The sequence below is a fragment of the Triturus cristatus genome, chromosome 4_2, assembly GCF_964204655.1.
Source record: "Triturus cristatus chromosome 4_2, aTriCri1.1, whole genome shotgun sequence".
NCBI classification, from domain to species: Eukaryota; Metazoa; Chordata; class Amphibia; order Caudata; family Salamandridae; genus Triturus; species Triturus cristatus.
Window position 1 is genome coordinate 797,524,805 of NC_140586.1, and position 19,623 is coordinate 797,544,427.

The 19,623-nt window shown below is 44.9% G+C and overlaps 1 protein-coding gene across 3 annotated transcripts in view; it reads right to left on the reverse strand.

The window, feature by feature from the left end:
- Window positions 1-19,623, reverse strand: part of LOC146835070 (vitamin D3 hydroxylase-associated protein-like) — a 562,514-nt gene that overhangs the window by 253,461 nt on the left and 289,430 nt on the right. For all 3 annotated transcript variants that reach the window (XM_085602734.1, XM_085602733.1, XM_085602732.1), the window contains exon 7: window positions 11,356-11,480. In XM_085602734.1, the coding sequence (XP_085458860.1) occupies window positions 11,356-11,480 (125 nt within the window). The remainder of the gene's footprint in view (window positions 1-11,355; window positions 11,481-19,623) is intronic.

Here is a 19,623-nt window from a genome sequence, read left to right on the forward strand (position 1 = left end):
AGGGTTGCTGCTGACCAGAGACACATTTCTGCCCTCCTGCTGCTGAGCCTAGCTCGAGCAGGGTAAGGCAGAACAATAGGCAGTATCCTGTCACAGGGAGGTGTGACCCCGTACCAGACAGTATTTAGTGTATTAGGCCTGGGTGGGTGCGCTTGCCAGCGACCAAAAGTCTGCATGAGGAGCACATTTGGTGACCCTGCGCATAGTCCAGTTCAAACCAGTCCTGGGAGTTGTTGCCTCCGGCTCTGGCGCGAAACTGGACAAAGGACACGGGAGTAACCTCCCCACTGTCCAGACCCTCCCCTGGAAGGGTCCCCTGAATCTGTCCAACCCTCTCCTGTGGGTACAAAAGGGCTTACCTGGCTGCATGACCCTAGATTCGACGTGGACAAGATTCTGAACAAGAAACCACTGACCTTCTATCGTCTGTACACTCTGGGCTTCGCTGGACTTCGTTTGGGCCCGGCTTCGTCTACCACTCCATCCAAAGCAGCGTCTGTGCCCATGCATCATACAGGCTCTGTGTAGGACTTGTGGAGCATCAAGGACAACCAAAGACATATCCCTTGCAGTGAAGGAGGCACTCCCCTGCAACCACAGGCACCGTAATGCAACTGACCGGTCTGATGATCCTGAGCTCCTGTGGACTCTGAAGGCTCCAGCAACACAGAAGGTGGGTTCCATTTCCCTCAAGGTTTAAACTGCCCTCTCAGCAAGTTCAGGTCGGAGTCCCTTGTGGGGGCTGCAATACCTGTACCCCTGTGCACTGTGTAGGTTTGCAAGTGCATATGCTTGTTGGCTTTCCCAAAACAAGTGCACTGGGCTCTGCGTAGCCCCAATCTCTGGCAACATTTCCACCAAAGAACGTCAGTCTCCTCCCACTGGGTGCTCCGTGGGCGGTTGCGTTTTAATACTGCTTATGGTCCCCTCACGACTCCTGTGCCTACGTCCTGTGGGTCTTCTTGAGGGTCAACACTGCTTTTCTTGGGCAACCCTCATTGTTCCAGTCTTTTCCTGACTCTCCTGCATTTGGTGAGTCTCCTGAGCCTTGCTGGTCCGAACCGTAACCCTTCTTGACCATCTTTGTGGGTTGCCGCTGACAATGCTTGTTGGTGCTCCAGCCGGACACCGACCCCTCAGCAATCGACATCCTTTGGGGGACAGCTCGTCTCCAGCTCCTGGTTGTCCTCAACATCTCCTGGTCCCGGTGGCTGCCGAGTCAAGAACCTCCTCAATGCACCTGAAGCACCAACATTGGTGGGCATTCGTCTGCCGAGCCCTGGTCACTCCTGAGTGACCCAGACTCTGTCCCCTCTGCTTTCAGTGAATCTCTTCATCGAGAATCAATCCTTGGATTCCATCGGACACTTTTCTTCTTTCCCGCAGTGGCATTTCCTTGAAGTCCTCCATTGAGATCAAAGGCTGTTTCCGACACCACTTCAGGCCTATGCACCTAGCTTCCCTGGAATAGGTAACTATAGTACTACGGTATCCAGGAGTGAGGTGTCTCCCCAACCTCCCATGATCCAAAGGGCTTACTCGTAATCCACTGGGAAGGGTCCTTAAACTTTAAAACTGCAACCGCGACTCTCCCATAGAATTGTACATCATACATGATTGTGTTTCCACCCAGCACACGTCCCCCTTGGGGTCCCTACGTAATCACCTTGGGTGATTCCTTGGGGTCGCAGTGATTCTACATCCTCTAGACCAGAGGTCTTCAAACTTTTTGATGCTGAGACCCCCCTGTCAAGATTTTTAGGCGTAAGGAACCCCCCTGACAAAAATATCTAGAACTTCGTACTCCTCATCATTGACAACTATCGACAACTATAAACGCCCCCAATACCCATAGCAAATCATTTTCACAGTGGGAAATAATATTAAACAGTGTTTATCACACCAAAGGTCAGTGAGTGTAGAAGCGTTGTCAAAAGTGTGGCTAAACACAAAGGGCCTCATTTATGAGGAATTGTTAAAGGGCAACACGTCACGTCTTCTTGCTGCACTGGCCTATGCCAATGTGAAAGGGCAGGAATGTACCTTATTTCTGGAATATGGTGCATTCCTGTACTTTCCCCCTGAATTGACGCTCAAATTGCTGCCTAGCGCCAATGTAGGCAAGATTGTTTTTGTACAGGAAGGGGCACCTTCCTGCACAAAAACAATCCAGTGAGGCGTTTTCCTCTTTCTATGTGAGCTGCAGAATGCAACACACATGGAGTGAGGAAAAAACAAGGAAAAAAGAAAACATTTCTCCTCATTCCGCCTGCTGTGGTGAGGCGTAAGGTTTTGGCACTGCTCCATGTTTACATGTTTTTCTAAATCTGGGGCAGTGTCAAAATCCATGGATGCTAGCGCAGTGGAGAATAGTGACTTGTGTATTTTTAGTGCTACTAGGTCACAGCCTGTGACAGAAAGCACTGTGAATGTGTAAGTCATTATTTTATTTTTGCATTACACACATTATAAGATAGACTGCTACAAACTGTGCATATAGTTTTAGGATAAAATAGAGCTTACAAAGTGTAAATGTTAGTAATACTGCAGCATAAGTGATGCTTTTTTTTTGTATAACTGTCCCTTCAATTAGGCCTGGGCTAAATTTCCATTCCGCTTGCGGAAATTGCGATAATTTGACGCGTTGAGCACGAAAATGTCAAAATTTCCGCATTCCGCAGCTTAGCGATAATTTGTTTCTTGCTCGTGCTGTAAAATAATACATTCTCCCGCACGCGATCGCCTTACCTGAATACCCGCGTTCGCCGACAACTTTTCCCGATCCGGTCGCGTTCTCCACGAGATGTTGGATTGTTGGTAGCTATTTGCACTGTCTCGCGACAGTTCGCGCCAGCAGTAATGTCATTGGTCGCGCGATCACGTCTTTCTTCTCGCGATCATGCACCGCAAGAAGAGTGAAAATAAGATGGCCGCGCCCGTAAGCAACCGCATGGGTAAGTTGGCGAGCCGCGACCACGCAGAAAATACTGCGAACGGGCGGGAAAAAAACTTCCGCATCTTCGCCATATTTCCTCGTGTTTGCGGAGATTTTTAACATTTTCGCGATAATTTGCGAAAGTCACTTTCGCAAATTCCGCCCACCCCTACCTTCAACACCACCTCAGGGGCACTAAGCGCTGTGTAAATTATGATTAAAAGCATCCACTTCACAGCCCAGTTGTTAACTCTTCCTACTACCACCCAAAACAAAAACAAATCTTTTTTTCATCAGAAAGCAATTAAAGCCAGAATTGCTCCCAAGCACCCTTTACATTTCCAGATTAACTACTAACACACAATTGCATTTTATTCAGGCTACCTGGCATGAAGGATTGTTTTACCTGTCTGTCCAGCCTCTTCCTTTCACAGCAGAGGAGACTCAATTAACTTCTACTGAAGCATTTTAAACACCAGAATGAAACGTTACAGTTTCCACAAAGAAGAGCACATGTTTTAGATTCCAGGCAGAAGTGAGGCCTGGAAATGCACGACCCCCTTCCCAGGACTCCAGGGCCCCCCTCTGGGTCGTGCCCCACAGATTGAAGATCTGTGCTCTAGACACTGTCTTGACTCGAGCTGTGGTTCTTATACAACTATTGTAGTATATGGTTTGGTCTCCCCCTGGAGCCCACTGTGTATTAGTGCTACTTACGATTGTTTCTGTGCTACAGTATTGTGTGCTTTGTGTTTATATGCATGTAGCAGATGCTGTAAAGTATTTAGAGTGTGTTATAATAATAAATACATATTTTTATAACTACTGTGTGGTTCTCCTTTCATTTACCCAATACAATAAGGTTGCATTCTGGTGAAACAAGCTGCTTAACATTCCTTCAAGATTAAGCTTGAAGGTTGCTCTCCACAGGTACAACGTGGATAGCTTTCTAAGGTTATCTTTGACCTCTTAAATCACCATAAGGGTTGTTTGGACTGGCACAGGGTGCCCCATTTAATTAGTGGACACCATATACCAGGCCAACTTCTCACAGCACCTCTTCAGAGCAGTTTGGCTCCGTATGCTAAATCTGGCTAATCAGGAGAGGCAATTGGGAGGCTGGATTTTGGTTTATCAGAAAAGCAAGTTCTATAGCTCCTTTTCTGTGATAGTATCATAAATCTAACCTTGGCAAGTTGTTGGATTTATTCCATCATTTTAATACTTTGAAGTGTATTTTTAGCTCACTCCTGTCACTAAGATATACTTTATTAAAGTATTCCCCTGTTAGCCTGTGGAGCCAAAGTGCTAAAATGGGGAAAAACAGAAATGGCAGTTTTTCCCCACCAGGGCATATAAAGCATCTTATAAAATGCCCCTGCTTATAGTTACAGGGCATCCTACCCATGAGACACTTAGGGCCCGAATACGAGTTTCAGTTGTGTGGGAGCGAACAGTGCTCCACTGCCATGCTTCTGCACCACCAAGACTCGCCGCCGCCCGCCTGATTATAAGTAATTTGTAGTGTAGCTGGCAAGAAGCATGGCGTTCCCATGGCGGTGCCTCTTTTAAAGGCTGTGGTGCCTTTAAAAAAGGAACTGCAATGGTAACACCTCACAAGGTTCCTGCATGGCATGGACTCGAAAGTCCATGCCGTGCAGGAACTTTTGTGCATGCAAACGGGGGGCATATGTTATGCCCCCTGTGTGCATGCAGAAAGGGAGGAGGCACAGGGGGGCCTTTAGGGCCCCCTTTATTTACCCTCCTCCGAGGTTTACATGAAGGAGGAACCACCATGTAAATCCTGGAGAAAAGGAAACTCCTAATATGCTTGGCTGGAAAACTGCGGTCCCCTCAAGCATATTTCGGCCCCTGACCGCCACGCCATCTCCAGGGAACGGCGGTTCCCTGGTGGTTTCAGCTGTCCCAGGGTGATCTGACTGCCCTACTTGTAATCGGATGGCAGACAGCCAGTGCAGCAGTGGCTGGATTGCCACCACCACGCTACCATGAGTCTGGCGGTCTTCAGAATGGGTGACTCATTATAGGACCATTAGAGGACACCTTAGGAGAGACATATGAAAAAATAGGGAAGTTTAAAACTTTGGAAGTCCCTTTAATTCCAAAGTTGAATCTGCATAGAATTACATCTTACCAGCAGCCTGCAAAGCAGGGCTGTCTTTAAAATGACAGCAGGCAAAACAACAGTACACACCTAAGTAAATTGGGTGTGGCGGTGTGGGACCGGGTCCGGCCTGCCGCTGCACTGCCAAAGCCGCCAGGATATGAGGTTCTTCCTGTCTGACAGGATGGTTTTTGGCATTCCCACAGCAGTGCCTCAGAAAATGGGCACAGCAATGGGAACGTCAAAAACAGTTCCTGCACGGCATGGGCTGAAAAGTTCATGTCATGCAGGAACTGGGGTACATGCACACAGGGGGGCATATGTTGTGCCCCCCTTTCATGCATCCCCATGCAGAGGCGGCACAGGGGCCCTGCAGGGCCCCCTTTGTTTCCTCTCCACGACAGTGTTCATTGAGTAGGAACCTCCAAGACAGCGCTGGCGGAAAAGAAACTCATAATATGCTTGATGGGACTGCGGCAGTCCAGCTAAGCATATTGCGGCCTCCTGACTGCCGCATCACCACCAGGGAACTGCAGTTCCTGGTGGCAGGGTAATGGCGGTCTAATCGTTTGGAGACCGCCTTACCCCCACTAGTCTGGCAGTCCGTGGACTGCCAGACTCGTAATCGACCCCTAAATCTGCTGGGCCTCTAAACCTAAATGCCCTACCATATACTAGGGGCTTACAGGTAAGTTGCCATATCAATTGTAATTACACCTAATTACCATTTACCTTTTACACAGAGCACTGGCCCTGGGTCTGGTTAGCAGAGCCCAGGGCACAAACAGAGTCAGTTACCACCAGTATCAGTCAAACAATTGGCATGATCAGGGCAAAAAATTATGACTTTCTAACAATATAGTCTATGGATTAAATGCAATCTATGTGTTTGTTTCAACGCATTACTCACTTTACATTAATGCACACAGGTCCAACCTCAGTATTGCAGCATTCATCTCATTAACTGCTGCTTCTCAGCAATTCATCATTTTCTTTTCTAGTTAATTCCATTTCTACTTCAAAAAGCATTGTCAAAGCCAACAGGTCTCACCTACACAAGATATTGGGCTTACACAATGCATTTAGGAATGAACAGCAGCGCGGCTTCTGTGCAGCATGCCTACAGTTTAAAAAAAGGACTATGACAAGGCCAGTGCTATCTGTGTCATGGCACTTTTTATTATTGCTGAGAGTGCTGAGCAGGACACAACACAGAGGGAGAGGGGAGGAAACACAGAGGGCGGATGGGGGAGGAAAAAGTGCTATGACGCAACCAGCAGTGTCCGCATCATAGCATCTTTTTATGGTTGATGGGAGTGCAATGTGGATGGGTAGGAGCAATTCTGGGTGGGGGCAAGGCAATATGGCCAGAGGAAAGGAGGGTGGGGAAAAGACAGCATGGACAGCTGGAGGGGGGGTGGGGCCAAAGCAACATGGGCAGCAGGAGGAAAGACAGCTGGGGGCAAGGCAACACAGACAGTGGGAGGTATGGAGCAATGTAAACATGAAGAGTGGGAGGGGCAAAGCCAGCACATAGAGATAAAGAGCGCAGGATAAGACAATACAGACAGCGGGATGGAGGGAGAAGGCAAAGTCAACATGCACAGTGGGAGGGAGGGATGTGGCAAGGCCAAAATGGACAGCGGTAGGTAGGGAGTTGGCAAAGACAACAAGGAGGGGACAGAAATACATGAGTAAGCCAGCTGAAAAATAAAAGCACACTGATAGATTGCTTAAGCTCAGAGAAATAGGTAACGAGCCGGGAAAGGATACAAGTAATGTGCCCATGTCCCCAGGAGATGGACAAAACAGGAAGAGGAAGGACGCTTACAGCAGCTGACCAGTAGAAGCAAAGAAATGGGAGTGGCCGTGGAGCCAACCAACTGTAAGTATTGGGGGGGCTCAAAGCCCACTTTAAAGAAAACAAAGGATCTTGCAAAGCACGGAGCATGAGCGGTCTTAGATAAGCTCAAAAAAGCTATGCTGCTCTGCAACTTCTTCACTAGAAGAATCATTCTGCACAAACATAACATCACATCTCCCCACAACCTAATCCCAATTTATTATCAGAATCAAGGCAGGGGAGGAGCAAGACGGCCGGTCAGACGTGAGCCGAGTCGGTTCCGCTGCCTGTCCACTGTTGGGAGCGGTTATTAGGCTCCTACGTAGCTGGTAAACATAGGAGCAGGTACTGGACAACGTGTAGAGCAGAGGGTTCATGGCAGAAGCGGCTTGTCTGAAAAGTTCATGTCATGCAGGAACTGGGGTACATGCACACAGGGGGGCATATGTTGTGCCCCCCTTTCATGCATCCCCATGCAGAGGCGGCACAGGGGCCCTGCAGGGCCCCCTTTGCTTCCTCTCCACGACAGTGTTCATTGAGTAGGAACCTCCAAGACAGCGCTGGCGGAAAAGAAACTCATAATATGTTTGATGGGACTGCGGCAGTCCAGCTAAGCATATTGCGGCCTCCTGACTGCCGCATCACCACCAGGGACCTGCAGTTCCTGGTGGCAGGGTAATGGCGGTCTAATCGTTTGGAGACCGCCTTACCCCCACTAGTCTGGCAGTCCGTGGACTGCCAGACTCGTAATCGACCCCTAAATCTGCTGGGCCTCTAAACCTAAATGCCCTACCATATACTAGGGGCTTACAGGTAAGTTGCCATATCAATTGTAATTACACCTAATTACCATTTACCTTTTACACAGAGCACTGGCCCTGGGTCTGGTTAGCAGAGCCCAGGGCACAATCAGAGTCAGTTACCACCAGTATCAGTCAAACAATTGGCATGATCAGGGCAAAAAATTATGACTTTCTAACAATATAGTCTATGGATTAAATGCAATCTATGTGTTTGTTTCAACGCATTACTCACTTTACATTAATGCACACAGGTCCAACCTCAGTATTGCAGCATTCATCTCATTAACTGCTGCTTCTCAGCAATTCATCATTTTCTTTTCTAGTTAATTCCATTTCTACTTCAAAAAGCATTGTCAAAGCCAACAGGTCTCACCTACACAAGATATTGGGCTTACACAATGCATTTAGGAATGAACAGCAGCGCGGCTTCTGTGCAGCATGCCTACAGTTTAAAAAAAGGACTATGACAAGGCCAGTGCTAGCTGTGTCATGGCACTTTTTATTATTGCTGAGAGTGCTGAGCAGGACGCAACACAGAGGGAGAGGGGAGGAAACACAGAGGGCGGATGGGGGAGGAAAAAGTGCTATGACGCAACCAGCAGTGTCCGCATCATAGCATCTTTTTATGGTTGATGGGAGTGCAATGTGGATGGGTAGGAGCAATTCTGGGTGGGGGCAAGGCAATATGGCCAGAGGAAAGGAGGGTGGGGAAAAGACAGCATGGACAGCTGGAGGGGGGGTGGGGCCAAAGCAACATGGGCAGCAGGAGGAAAGACAGCTGGGGGCAAGGCAACACAGACAGTGGGAGGTATGGAGCAATGTAAACATGAAGAGTGGGAGGGGCAAAGCCAGCACATAGAGATAAATAGCGCAGGATAAGACAATACAGACAGCGGGACGGAGGGAGAAGGCAAAGTCAACATGCACAGTGGGAGGGAGGGATGTGGCAAGGCCAAAATGGACAGCGGTAGGTAGGGAGTTGGCAAAGACAACAAGGAGGGGACAGAAATACATGAGTAAGCCAGCTGAAAAATAAAAGCACACTGATAGAAAGAGAAATAGGTAACGAGCCGGGAAAGGATACAAGTAATGTGCCCATGTCCCCAGGAGATGGATAAAACAGGAAGAGGAAGGACGCTTACAGCAGCTGACCAGTAGAAGCAAAGAAATGGGAGTGGCCGTGGAGCCAACCAACTGTAAGTATTGGGGGGGCTCAAAGCCCACTTTAAAGAAAACAAAGGATCTTGCAAAGCACGGAGCATGAGCGGTCTTAGATGAGCTCAAAAAAGCTATGCTGCTCTGCAACTTCTTCACTAGAAGAATCATTCTGCACAAACATAACATCACATCTCCCCACAACCTAATCCCAATTTATTATCAGAATCAAGGCAGGGGAGGAGCAAGACGGCCGGTCAGACGTGAGCCGAGTCGGTTCCGCTGCCTGTCCACTGTTGGGAGCGGTTATTAGGCTCCTACGTAGCTGGTAAACATAGGAGCAGGTACTGGACAACGTGTAGAGCAGAGGGTTCATGGCAGAAGCGGCTTGTCCACCAGATTGTGGAGAAAAATCCTGAATTCGCCGGAGAGGCAGGAACCGCCAAAATGACACCGATCTCCTGCAACCGCTGCTAATAATTGCTGAGGGAGGTGATGGACTGGGTGCTTCGTGTGAGGGAGCAGAGAACCGGTCTCTGCGTTAAAGCAAGTGATATGTCTGACACCAGAAAAACCTACTGGCACGCACTGTGATTTGGCTGACCCAGGCATCCCAGGACACATGGCAGCCCAGGGAGGGGTGAGTGTGCAGCGATTTAGCAGGGGGACACGCCCTGACTTCCCTCAAGGCCAGGGAAGAGCAGCATCAGGAAGGTGCGTGGCAACAGGGGTACCGGGGGTACACCCTCCGTGCCGCCTGACTCTAAGATGCAGGAACCGCACCCCAGCGGGTAGATTTCATATGAAGTAGCAGAGGAGGTGCCAGTTGATGGGGAGGTTTTAAGCGGGAGTCCCAGAGGTCCATAAAGGAAGCAGCATGAGAGTCAGATGTGAGAAGAATACAGAGCCTCAAATTGCGCCTGACCCTAAGATGGCCGCCACTGGGGACTTTTGACTGGGGGAAGCTACCACCCTCTTATGCTAGAGAATCCCGAAGGTGCACAACAAGGTCTCCAGTGAGGAAGCACTATAAAGCATCGACATCTGGCCCAGGTGCCCTGCCTGGCAGTGAGATCGGAGAACACCGTGTGTGTGCTGGAGATCGCATCTATGCCACCAAAAAAGACTACAATCAAATTATCAAATCTTTTACACCCTCGGAGTAGAAACAGGCAACTGAGCAGGAGAACGCTGACTCCAGCATGGCATTGAGCAAGGAGGTCCTGCTATCGTCCTTGAAAGAATTCAAGACAGAATTACGCACAGAATTAAAAAGTGACCTCCAGGCCTCTTTGGAATAACTAAAGGCTGACCTAGCAGAGAATGATGAGGGCACTTCAACATTATGTGGACACCATTGCCAAGATGGCCGACAGGTTAAGAGCCCCATCCGGAAGCTCCCAGGCTAAGAACTGCTTTTTTGGCTTTAATCCTCTGGATTCCACCCCCTCCTTGGACCTTCATACAGACCTGGACTTTTATGGACTGCAGGCCTTCGATTCTCCAATTCCCATGCTGAAATTCGAGCCCTGCCTCAGCAAATTCTGAGGATCCGTGAATTTTCTACTGACCGCGGAGACCTAGCGATCACGGCTGATGCCCGGTGGAGCTACCCAGGTGGCAATAAAGGAGATTGACAGTGGATCTCCCCCTTGGCCGTCACCTTCCCAGCCAGACATTGGACACCCTTTCCTTCGTTTCTCCGCTGTGTCTCTTACCTCTCCCGCCTGCCGACGCCTATGTCACCTGGCAGGCCTCTCCCCCAGTTGCCCCCCCGCCGATTCCCCTTTACCCCTCTCTTCTTCTACAGTCACTGCGACACCGGGATGTTGTGTTTGCTGGTCCCAACCGGTTTGTTTGACTTTCACTTTAATTCTTTTTGGCTCGCTTGAAGCTCTTTCCCCCTTGCCAGTCTGTCTGTCCCGATCTTCTTTTCCAACCCCTTCTTACTTTTTCCCCTCTACCTTCTTTCCCCTTATGACGTGTGTATACGCTATGCTATGCTCTATTAACTCATGTTACTGTGTAACACTGTCCTTTTCCTATGTTATACTATGCTCCTGTAACTGATGTAATTTTGTAACTCGCTAATCCTCATGTAAAGCGCTCTGATACCTCCGGGTCTAGCCAACGCTATATAAAACTCTGAAAATAAAAATAAAAGAACATCATGTATTTCTCTCTGCCACTAGGTCTCTAACACTGATTCCTACAGGCTGCACAAATCACCTTCACTTGCCCACAGGGTCCTGTTAATTCTAAAGGATTCTCTCCTCACCAAATGCTGTGTTATTTTTCATTTTAAATCAACTCTTACATGGTCCTAATGCAAGCTTTACATTCCCTTCCAGTTGTGACATATAATCTTAATAATTTGAATTCACACGGACATTTATAGTCATTCTTTTTATTTTATGAATGCATAATATTTAGATAATAATCAGTATTTAGTGTTTTTTTAAATCTGCATGACTAAATGTATCAGGCTGTTTACCTCCTCCTTGAAGGGAAGAGGTGGCACGGTAGGGTCCAGGAGGAACATGTCGTCACACAGGAGGGATCTCATGAACAGGGCTAGGCTGTCCACATCCTTTGCCATCGGGGCAATCGCTATGGGCACTAGAAGTGTGAGATCAAAGAACACATACAAAAATTATCATTGCAGCCAGTCATGAATAAAGCCGACATTTACAGTGCTACAGCTTCTATGATGAAGTTATCAATAATCATTTGTTTAATAGTGTGTGGTAGAGAATTGTTGTACCTTAAGATTGCAAGTACTTCAGAAAACAAAGTAAACATGAAAGAAAGGTTGTCAGACAGAGAAGGGACCAAGGAAAAGTAGATTTTGTTTTCCCTAGCACTTCTTGCTACCGATCCTACAAAGTTCAACTATGCCACCACCATACATAAAGTATATTAAAATGGGAATCACCTTAGAGACTTATTTGAATAAACCCAAGACATTCACCACTATTCACCTTCAAGTGTTCAACATGTCAAGTTAGTTCAACTTATTTTATGCAGGGGCTCTTGCAAAATACTTCAGGACTTATTCACAAAATAAGTAGTAAATCTGTATCCATAAGAATGCACCTGTGAAGAATTACTATTCACCAATATCTGCAGTAGTACACCTGGAAAGTTTCACATGGTGGAGCTTTCCAGGTGCATTACTGTGAATGCCCCACAGGGTCTTACTTCATCTGTGTGGAATTCTACATTTGGTTGAACTCCACATAGGTACAATGTAGCCTCCTATGCACATACACATGTTTTACCTCCACTGGGAAACAATTTTTCAAGTTCATAAATTGCAACCACAGCAAATCTGGGTGTGGTCTCTTCCCCTTCCCATCGTGGAGAAGGAGTTACACCAGCCACTGGCTGGAGAAACTTTCTGACCATTTCCAGGGTGAAATTGATGATGAGAGAGAGGTGGAGTTACTCTGAAAAAAAGTTGTTAAGGGTGTAAGCTTGAATATTTATGGGGGTTTGAGTTTTTGCAGAAATTTGTGTATGAAGTTGTATTTATGAGAAGAGCCGTGGCCACCAGGCATGTAAGGAGATATGGTTGGACGATTTCCACTCTGATAGTTTCATGGCAGTGGCTATTAAAATTTCCATGAGTATTAATTCTGTTTTTGGGAGAATTAGGGAACCTGCGGCAGCTAGAATCTCCAGAGCAACCGTATAAAGTCAAGAGTGATGTTGTTTCTGAAAATGCCCTTGAGGTATGAGGCAACTCTATCCAAGAAGAGTGTGATTTATTCACAGCTAAGCAAAACCAAAGGGGATGATGGATGGAGTGATGAACATTGCAAGCACTCAACCCCAGTCAACTGATCTGGGTTTAATCCATCATCATTCTTTAGCTCACTCTGCCACACCAGTTCAGACATGGCCATATGCAAATCAGTCTGACCCTGTGCCTCATGGGAACAGTCCAGCCCGAACTGCCAAGTCATGTCTTCCATGGACCGGCAACAAGCATCCTGGGACCGGTTTCTGGCGGATCAGCTGTCATCAGCCAGGCTAGCTTGAATTCAGTGGCAAAGTGAGCAAGGGACCCACGTCTGGGCATACCCTGCCAACTTAGGGCGAACCAAGCAAAACCAAAGGGGATGATGGACGTAGTGTTGAACATTGCAAGCACTCCCCCCCAGTCAACTGATCTGGGTTTAATCCATCATCATTCTTTAGCTCACTCCACCACCCCAGTTCAGACATGGCCATATGCAAATCAGTCTGACCCTGTGCCTCATGGGAACAGTCCAGCCCGAACTATTCAAAGCTAAAACACATTTGTTCAGAGTTACAAAGGGTCTCCTTAAAATTATAACAAGTCGCTATGTCCGTTAGCCACAATTTGGATAGGGTCCAGAGAGCTTGATAAACTGAAAATATTCTGCTTTGAATTATAGTGTGGGAATCAACGTATACCTGGCAAAATGCTCACATACAGCAACCAAGTGAACTTGAAAAGGGGGTTCTGAGTGTGCTTTTGAGTTCTTCTTCTCTTCTTTGTTAAAGTTGGGAGGGACTTTTAATTTTATAATTGCTGATGATTTGATAAATCTTTGATGCTACATGGCATGATGTATTCGGTTTCTAGAGAAGGATTGGGAGAACTAACACTTTTAGGGAGGCTCTTTTGGAGAGTTTGACTTTAATATATAGACTAGGGGTCTCCACCTTTTTCTGTAATGAGAGCTACTTTTGGTACTAATATTATTAGCACTGCAATAGTGTCCTCATCAGACAATATAAATTAGTGGCCACTATATGCGTGGTTACCAACAGTCAGGTAATAACATTTGTAAACATTCTACACAAAGCCACATGATTTATCACTCAAATATCAGCTTTAAATATATGTTAGAAATTCTGCCATTTCCCTTAAAATATTAGCTCATGAGTTCTGAAAATAAACACATTTTTATCTAAAATACAGACTCAACTTTGGTATGCATAAATTATTTCAGCAAAGAAAAAGCTTTTACTTAGTTTGGTTGGCAGCACACAGAAGAGCTACTTACAGGTAGCTGGAAAGTGACTCTCATTTTTTCTCTGGTGCTTCCCATACAGTCGTACAATCATCCAGTTACTGTGAGAAAGTGCCCTCTTTCTGCATGGTTGCCCTCACTTTTTGCTGAATTGCTGTGTGCTTTGACTGAGTGTGCCCTGGGCTCCTGCTAATCAGGTACCCAGGGCCTATGTTCTTTTCCTAAAACTATATTAAAGCCTAAACCCAATTTGCATCTCTGGTCACCGGTCATCCCCTGGTAAATGGTACCACCGGTACCCAGGGCACTGTGACCAGAGAAGGCTTCTAAGGGCTGCTGCACTTATTGTGCCACCCTTAGAGGTCCTACCCTTACACACACACCGCCTTGGCAGGCTGAGTGTTTTGGTGCAGAACAAAGTGAAGAGTCGACATGGCACACATCTCTGTGTGCCATGCCTACAACCCACTGCCCTGGCATAGATCAGTCACCCCTCTAGCTGGGTGCACTATACCAGTGGTGAAGGTACAGGTGCATGAGCCCTGTACCCCTACGGTGTCTAAGTCCATTGTTAGACATAGTAAGTGCAGTGCTGCCATTATGAGTAAATGGTGCTGGGAGTTTGTCATTAGCAACTCCACAGCATCATAATGGCTACACTGAAAACTGAGAGGTTTGGTATCAAACTTCTCAGCACATTAAGCCCAAACTGATGCCAGTCTGGGATTTGATGAAAAATGCACACAGAGGACAACTTAGAGATGCCCCCTGAAAACTAACCCACCACTAGTATCCGGACTGAGGGGCTGCTTTCAGCTGCCACCACCAGACATGTTTCTGGACCCATAGGTCGAGAGCCTGCTGCTCTCTGGGGCCTGAAACAATGCATATCCTGGGATGAGATGCCAGCCTCCTCCCCCAGGATTGGCAGGGTTCACGAAGGGGAAGATTCAAAGGCTTGCCGCCTTTGTGAGCTTACCCAGGCCACTTGCTGCTTTCAGCAACTGGTCCCCACTGGTTCTGACCCCCACTTTGGGCTGGAGAACCAGCAGGAAAAGCAAGTGAGGATGAGAGGTGTGCCCACCTCTGCCAACTCCACCACTCAGGTGGGGGAGGCGAGGTGAAGAACAACTCCCAGTCCCTGCCATCTTGCAGATGTGGGACAGGTTCATGCACCCCTCATACTGGAGGGTGGCATAATAGGGGGTGTACCCACCCCAGGGAAGGGACCAATTGGTCCCTGCCTTTTAAAAACCTGTAACACTCCTAAATCTAGTATTTATGGGCACCCTGGCCCTGAACCTTGCTTCCTCAGTCAAGAAGAAACTACAAGGAGAAGAAGAAGAAGGACCGAAAAGCCATGTGTGTCCTGCAGCCAGCAACCTCAAAAACCCTGGAGGACCTCCCTGCCTTCAACCCCAAAGACGTTGTCTCCCGTGAACACCGGATTTGTTCATCTGCAACCTCTGGCTGCTGCCGGACACCGGTGTGTACAGACACATGCATGCATGCTCTCTGGAATATGGTGAGACCTTCAACAGACACATTGAAAAAGTTGCTGCTTTGTATATGGCTAGGCCCAGCACTCTGAGTAGTTGCTGAATAGTGAAACCGCAGGGCAAAAGTGAGGTTTAGGACATGTTGGCAGAGGGAATAGTGATTAGGTTAGTTCGTATTGGTCTGTGGAGATGAACTCTTCAAGTATGCCGCATAATTGTAAGTGTTTCTTTAAAATGGAAAGTGCAGCCTGTCAAGTTTAAGGGACTTTTTAGTCTTATGAGTGAGGTATGTGTCTGCATGCACATGTATTCTCTCATGTGTTATGTCTATACAGATGATAGAGGTATAAAACTTTGGTATACAGGTATCTGTATGTTTCTTTTATATATGATGCCACTAGGAAAAGGCACAGAGACATGCATGCCATGTAATCCCTCAGACATTAACCATAGATGTGTGCAATCACCCAGGCACTACTATCCCACTCAAACATTCAGTCAGGCACTACCCATGCTCTTATCTACTCACTCTGGTACTACTGATGCACTCATAGAATGGCCCAAGCATTACCCTTACACTATTGTTTTCTCTCAGGTGCTTTCCATACTGTCATACAATCATCCAGTTACTATCACTGCAGTCATAGAATCACTCAGGCAGTGCCCATGCACTTTTTTTATTCTTTCAAGTAATACTCATACACTCATGTCTTCAACTATGCGTTAGCCTTGCACTCATGGTTTGTCCAAGGTATTTCCCATGCACTGATCAAATTACCTATTTAGTACTGCTTCTCTCATGCAATCACCCAGGCAGTACTCTTGCACTGAACATTTGACTCAGGCACTACTCATCATCAGTCATCTATTCTCTTGGGCACTACTCACTACCCATTTATTTGTATGTTTCTTTGATATATGATGGCACTTGTCTCTTTTGTTCCTATCTTGCTTGTTGTTGCAGCCCTCTTCCCTGTTTCTGCACCTCTCTTATCTCTTTCTACATCCCTGTTCTGTCTTTCTAGACTTCTCTTCCATCTTTCTTCACTTGTCTTGCCTTTTTCTGTGTATGTGTTGCTTCTTCTGAGTTATAAATGCAATACGAATTTAATTGTAATTTTGCACATAGTAGTTTTTTAAAAATTGAAATGTTATTAATTTTGAAATTTTAATTAATGTACTGAAATAAAGAAACTATTATTTGTTTTTTAGGAAGATATTTTATTTGTATTAGAAATAAAAGATGGCAAGAAAACATGAAAAGAGAAGAGAACAAAGGAAACAAAAGTACTTAACGAAAACTAAAACGAGTGCAGTAGAAAAAAATCAAAAGGATGCCGGGGATAAAGTGACTTCTGGTAAGAGAAATAAACAATTTATTTAAAAAGTTGTGGAGAGATTGAACGATCCAAATACGAACCAGAGAAGTAAAGACATTTTTTTAATAAAGTGAAAGCAAATAAAGAAACAGGATGGAAAAGAAGCTCATGTACTCATGTAACAAAAAAACAGAAACAATTTCAGGGCATATGTGTACGTATGTTTCATGATAGAGTAATTCAAAATGTATTAAAAGATTGTAAAAAGTATAAAAAAGATCTGTGGCATATAAGAAAAAGTAACAGATTGAAAGTGTAGTAGATACTGCTTTTAAATTGAAACAAAAATTATTTATATCAGTATTGAAGAGAATGAAACATTGAATAAAACAATGCTGTTTATGAAGGAGAAAAGCAAAAGAAAAAGACTTGTTCATATAAGTAACTTTGGCAAAACTTTTTCTGGTGAATGGAAGCATACTTCTAGTACTGAGCCATTCTTTAACGAAGAAAGCTATTTTCCATAAAATAATTCAGTTCATGCAGTTGATACCAGTGGTCACTGTTATGAAATGAAAAATGGTTGTCCAATTGAAAAGGAAAAGATGGTTCCTAGAGATGTTGAAGAAGTAATAGCTGAAGAAGTTCAAGGGAGAAGCACAAAAGCTCCATTGTATAAGCAGGAATGTAGTAATATTTGTAGTATTCGGCAGGAATCTATTGATATATTATGAGTTTTCTAACGAGATTATGCCAAAAAAAGGTGTTAAAAAGAAGATTAAGATGTTGCAAGGACTAGATCCTTGTAAAGTGAGCAAATATACTAAGTTGCAGGGTCATTCTCGAAGTATTTTTCATCATTTAAGAATGTTAGCAGCACATCACTATAAAGTCCTGCATTATCTTTAAGTGCAATGAATGCAGCTCTTTTGCATGGTTCAGTATCGGATGTAAAAAAGCGTTGGGGATGATATACTTTGGTTCACAAGAGGAGTGTAGAGAAAGCAAAATCTTGAGTGTAGGTGTTGAAGAACAGGTAGAAGATATTAGTACTGAGAAGTTTTCAGGAGAAATTAAAAAGTTTGAGATACTTTCATGTGAAAAACCAAACTGTGTTTGTATTTGTTGTCGACGTACTCACTATAGAAGTCAAACTAGGAATGTTGATGTGTATTTAAAAAGTGAAAAGGAAAATAATGATAAGTGGGAGCAATTTGGTGCTTATTTGTTGGTGGAAGGTAGTTTTGAGTTGGGTACTGATCAATGTATTTGTAAATATTATTACAATAAATTAGAAGAGAACAAAATGCCAGCTAGAGCAGTACATAACAGTACATAACAACTTAGAGTTGGTAGCTATTCCTCCAGAACTGGCAGATTTAAATTCATATGATTCCATTCTTATTCAATCAGTGCACCCGTTTCAGGCTATTGTTATCATGGAGCCTAAAACAGGTAAGCTTCCTCCAACCGATTTACAAAGAGGTCTGAAAGGAAGAGTTGTCGACTTACCTTAAGATTTTAAGAAAAATATTGAAACTGTTGGTATAGAGAGAGAAGAAAGTGAGCCTGTAGTTATTCTAGTTAATGGTGTACCAACAAAGAGTCGGAAAATATGGCAAGAGTTAGTAGATGTCACCAAAATTCAAAAGGCTACTTTATATCTTGTACAGAACAATATTTATTATAAAACTGTAAATATGGAAGAACGGGCAATATGTTTAGAGGATGAAACAGAAATTTCAACTGGCCAACTAGAAAAAGTGGACAACTCTAGGAGTGAAGAGATTTACGAACATTACAGTATACATCCTCTACATTCAAAAGAAGTGATTGGAAACACTATTGAATTATTTCAAATGAAGAAAGCAAAAGAAACTCCCATGAGTGTATGGGAAAAACGTTTAGAAGCTTGCTGTTTTCTACAGCTGTTCCCCACTGGAGAAGGTGGCCGATATGATGAACGAGTAGTACAGATTCCAGCTTCAGAATACTGTCTTGACCAGATTGTACTCAGAAGAATCAAGATTTCGACAGTGTATTCCATTTATATTTCATCTTCTATTTGAAAGTGAATTGTCTGGACTATCATATGCAGTGAATCACATATTAAAAACAGAATTTCATCTTACACAAGTTTCTGAAAAGGAATTTATGGGCAAAGTTCAACAAAGAGATGAGTATTTGAAATCTCAGTTAATTAGTTTGATGGCTTGTCAACCTTGAACTAATGAGGATTGGTATCGTCGCTGCGGAGAACTTACATGTATGTTAAGAAACTTAGCTACTCCTACATGGTTTGTTATGCTTACCTGTGCTAAATACGCATGGGACGATTCACTTGAATTTCTACGACAAGCAAATTCAAATGTCAAGAATATTTAATTGAAAACAGCTGGAGGCCTGTGTTCTTGGGATCCTGTGAAGGTGTGCAGGTATTTTAATCATAGGTTCCAAGCTATGATGTATTTTATCTCCAATAAAAATAATCCACCTCTTGGGGAAGTTACTGATTTCTTTTGGAGAAAGGAGTACCAATCGAGAGGTGCTCCTCATATACAAATGGTATTATGGATTAAGGATGCACCTAAATTTGGAACCAATTCTAATAAAACTGTTTTGACTTTCACTGACGACTATGTAACCTGTGCTATTCCAAAAGAAGGGGGAGAACAGAGGATAAGAGAACAAGTTTTACGGTTTCAGAGTCATCGATGTGGAAAATATTGTCAACGAAAAATACAAGTCAAAGGGAACATTTAGACAAAATGTTGTTTTGGATTCCCATGTCCAGTAATTTCAAAAGGAAGAGTCAATAGTTTTATGTCAGCAGTAAGACATGCTATGAATCGAAAATCTCTGAAGAATACATACAACATAAAAATAACTGAAGATTCAAAGTATATTAATGACTACAATCCAGTGATTTTGACAATGT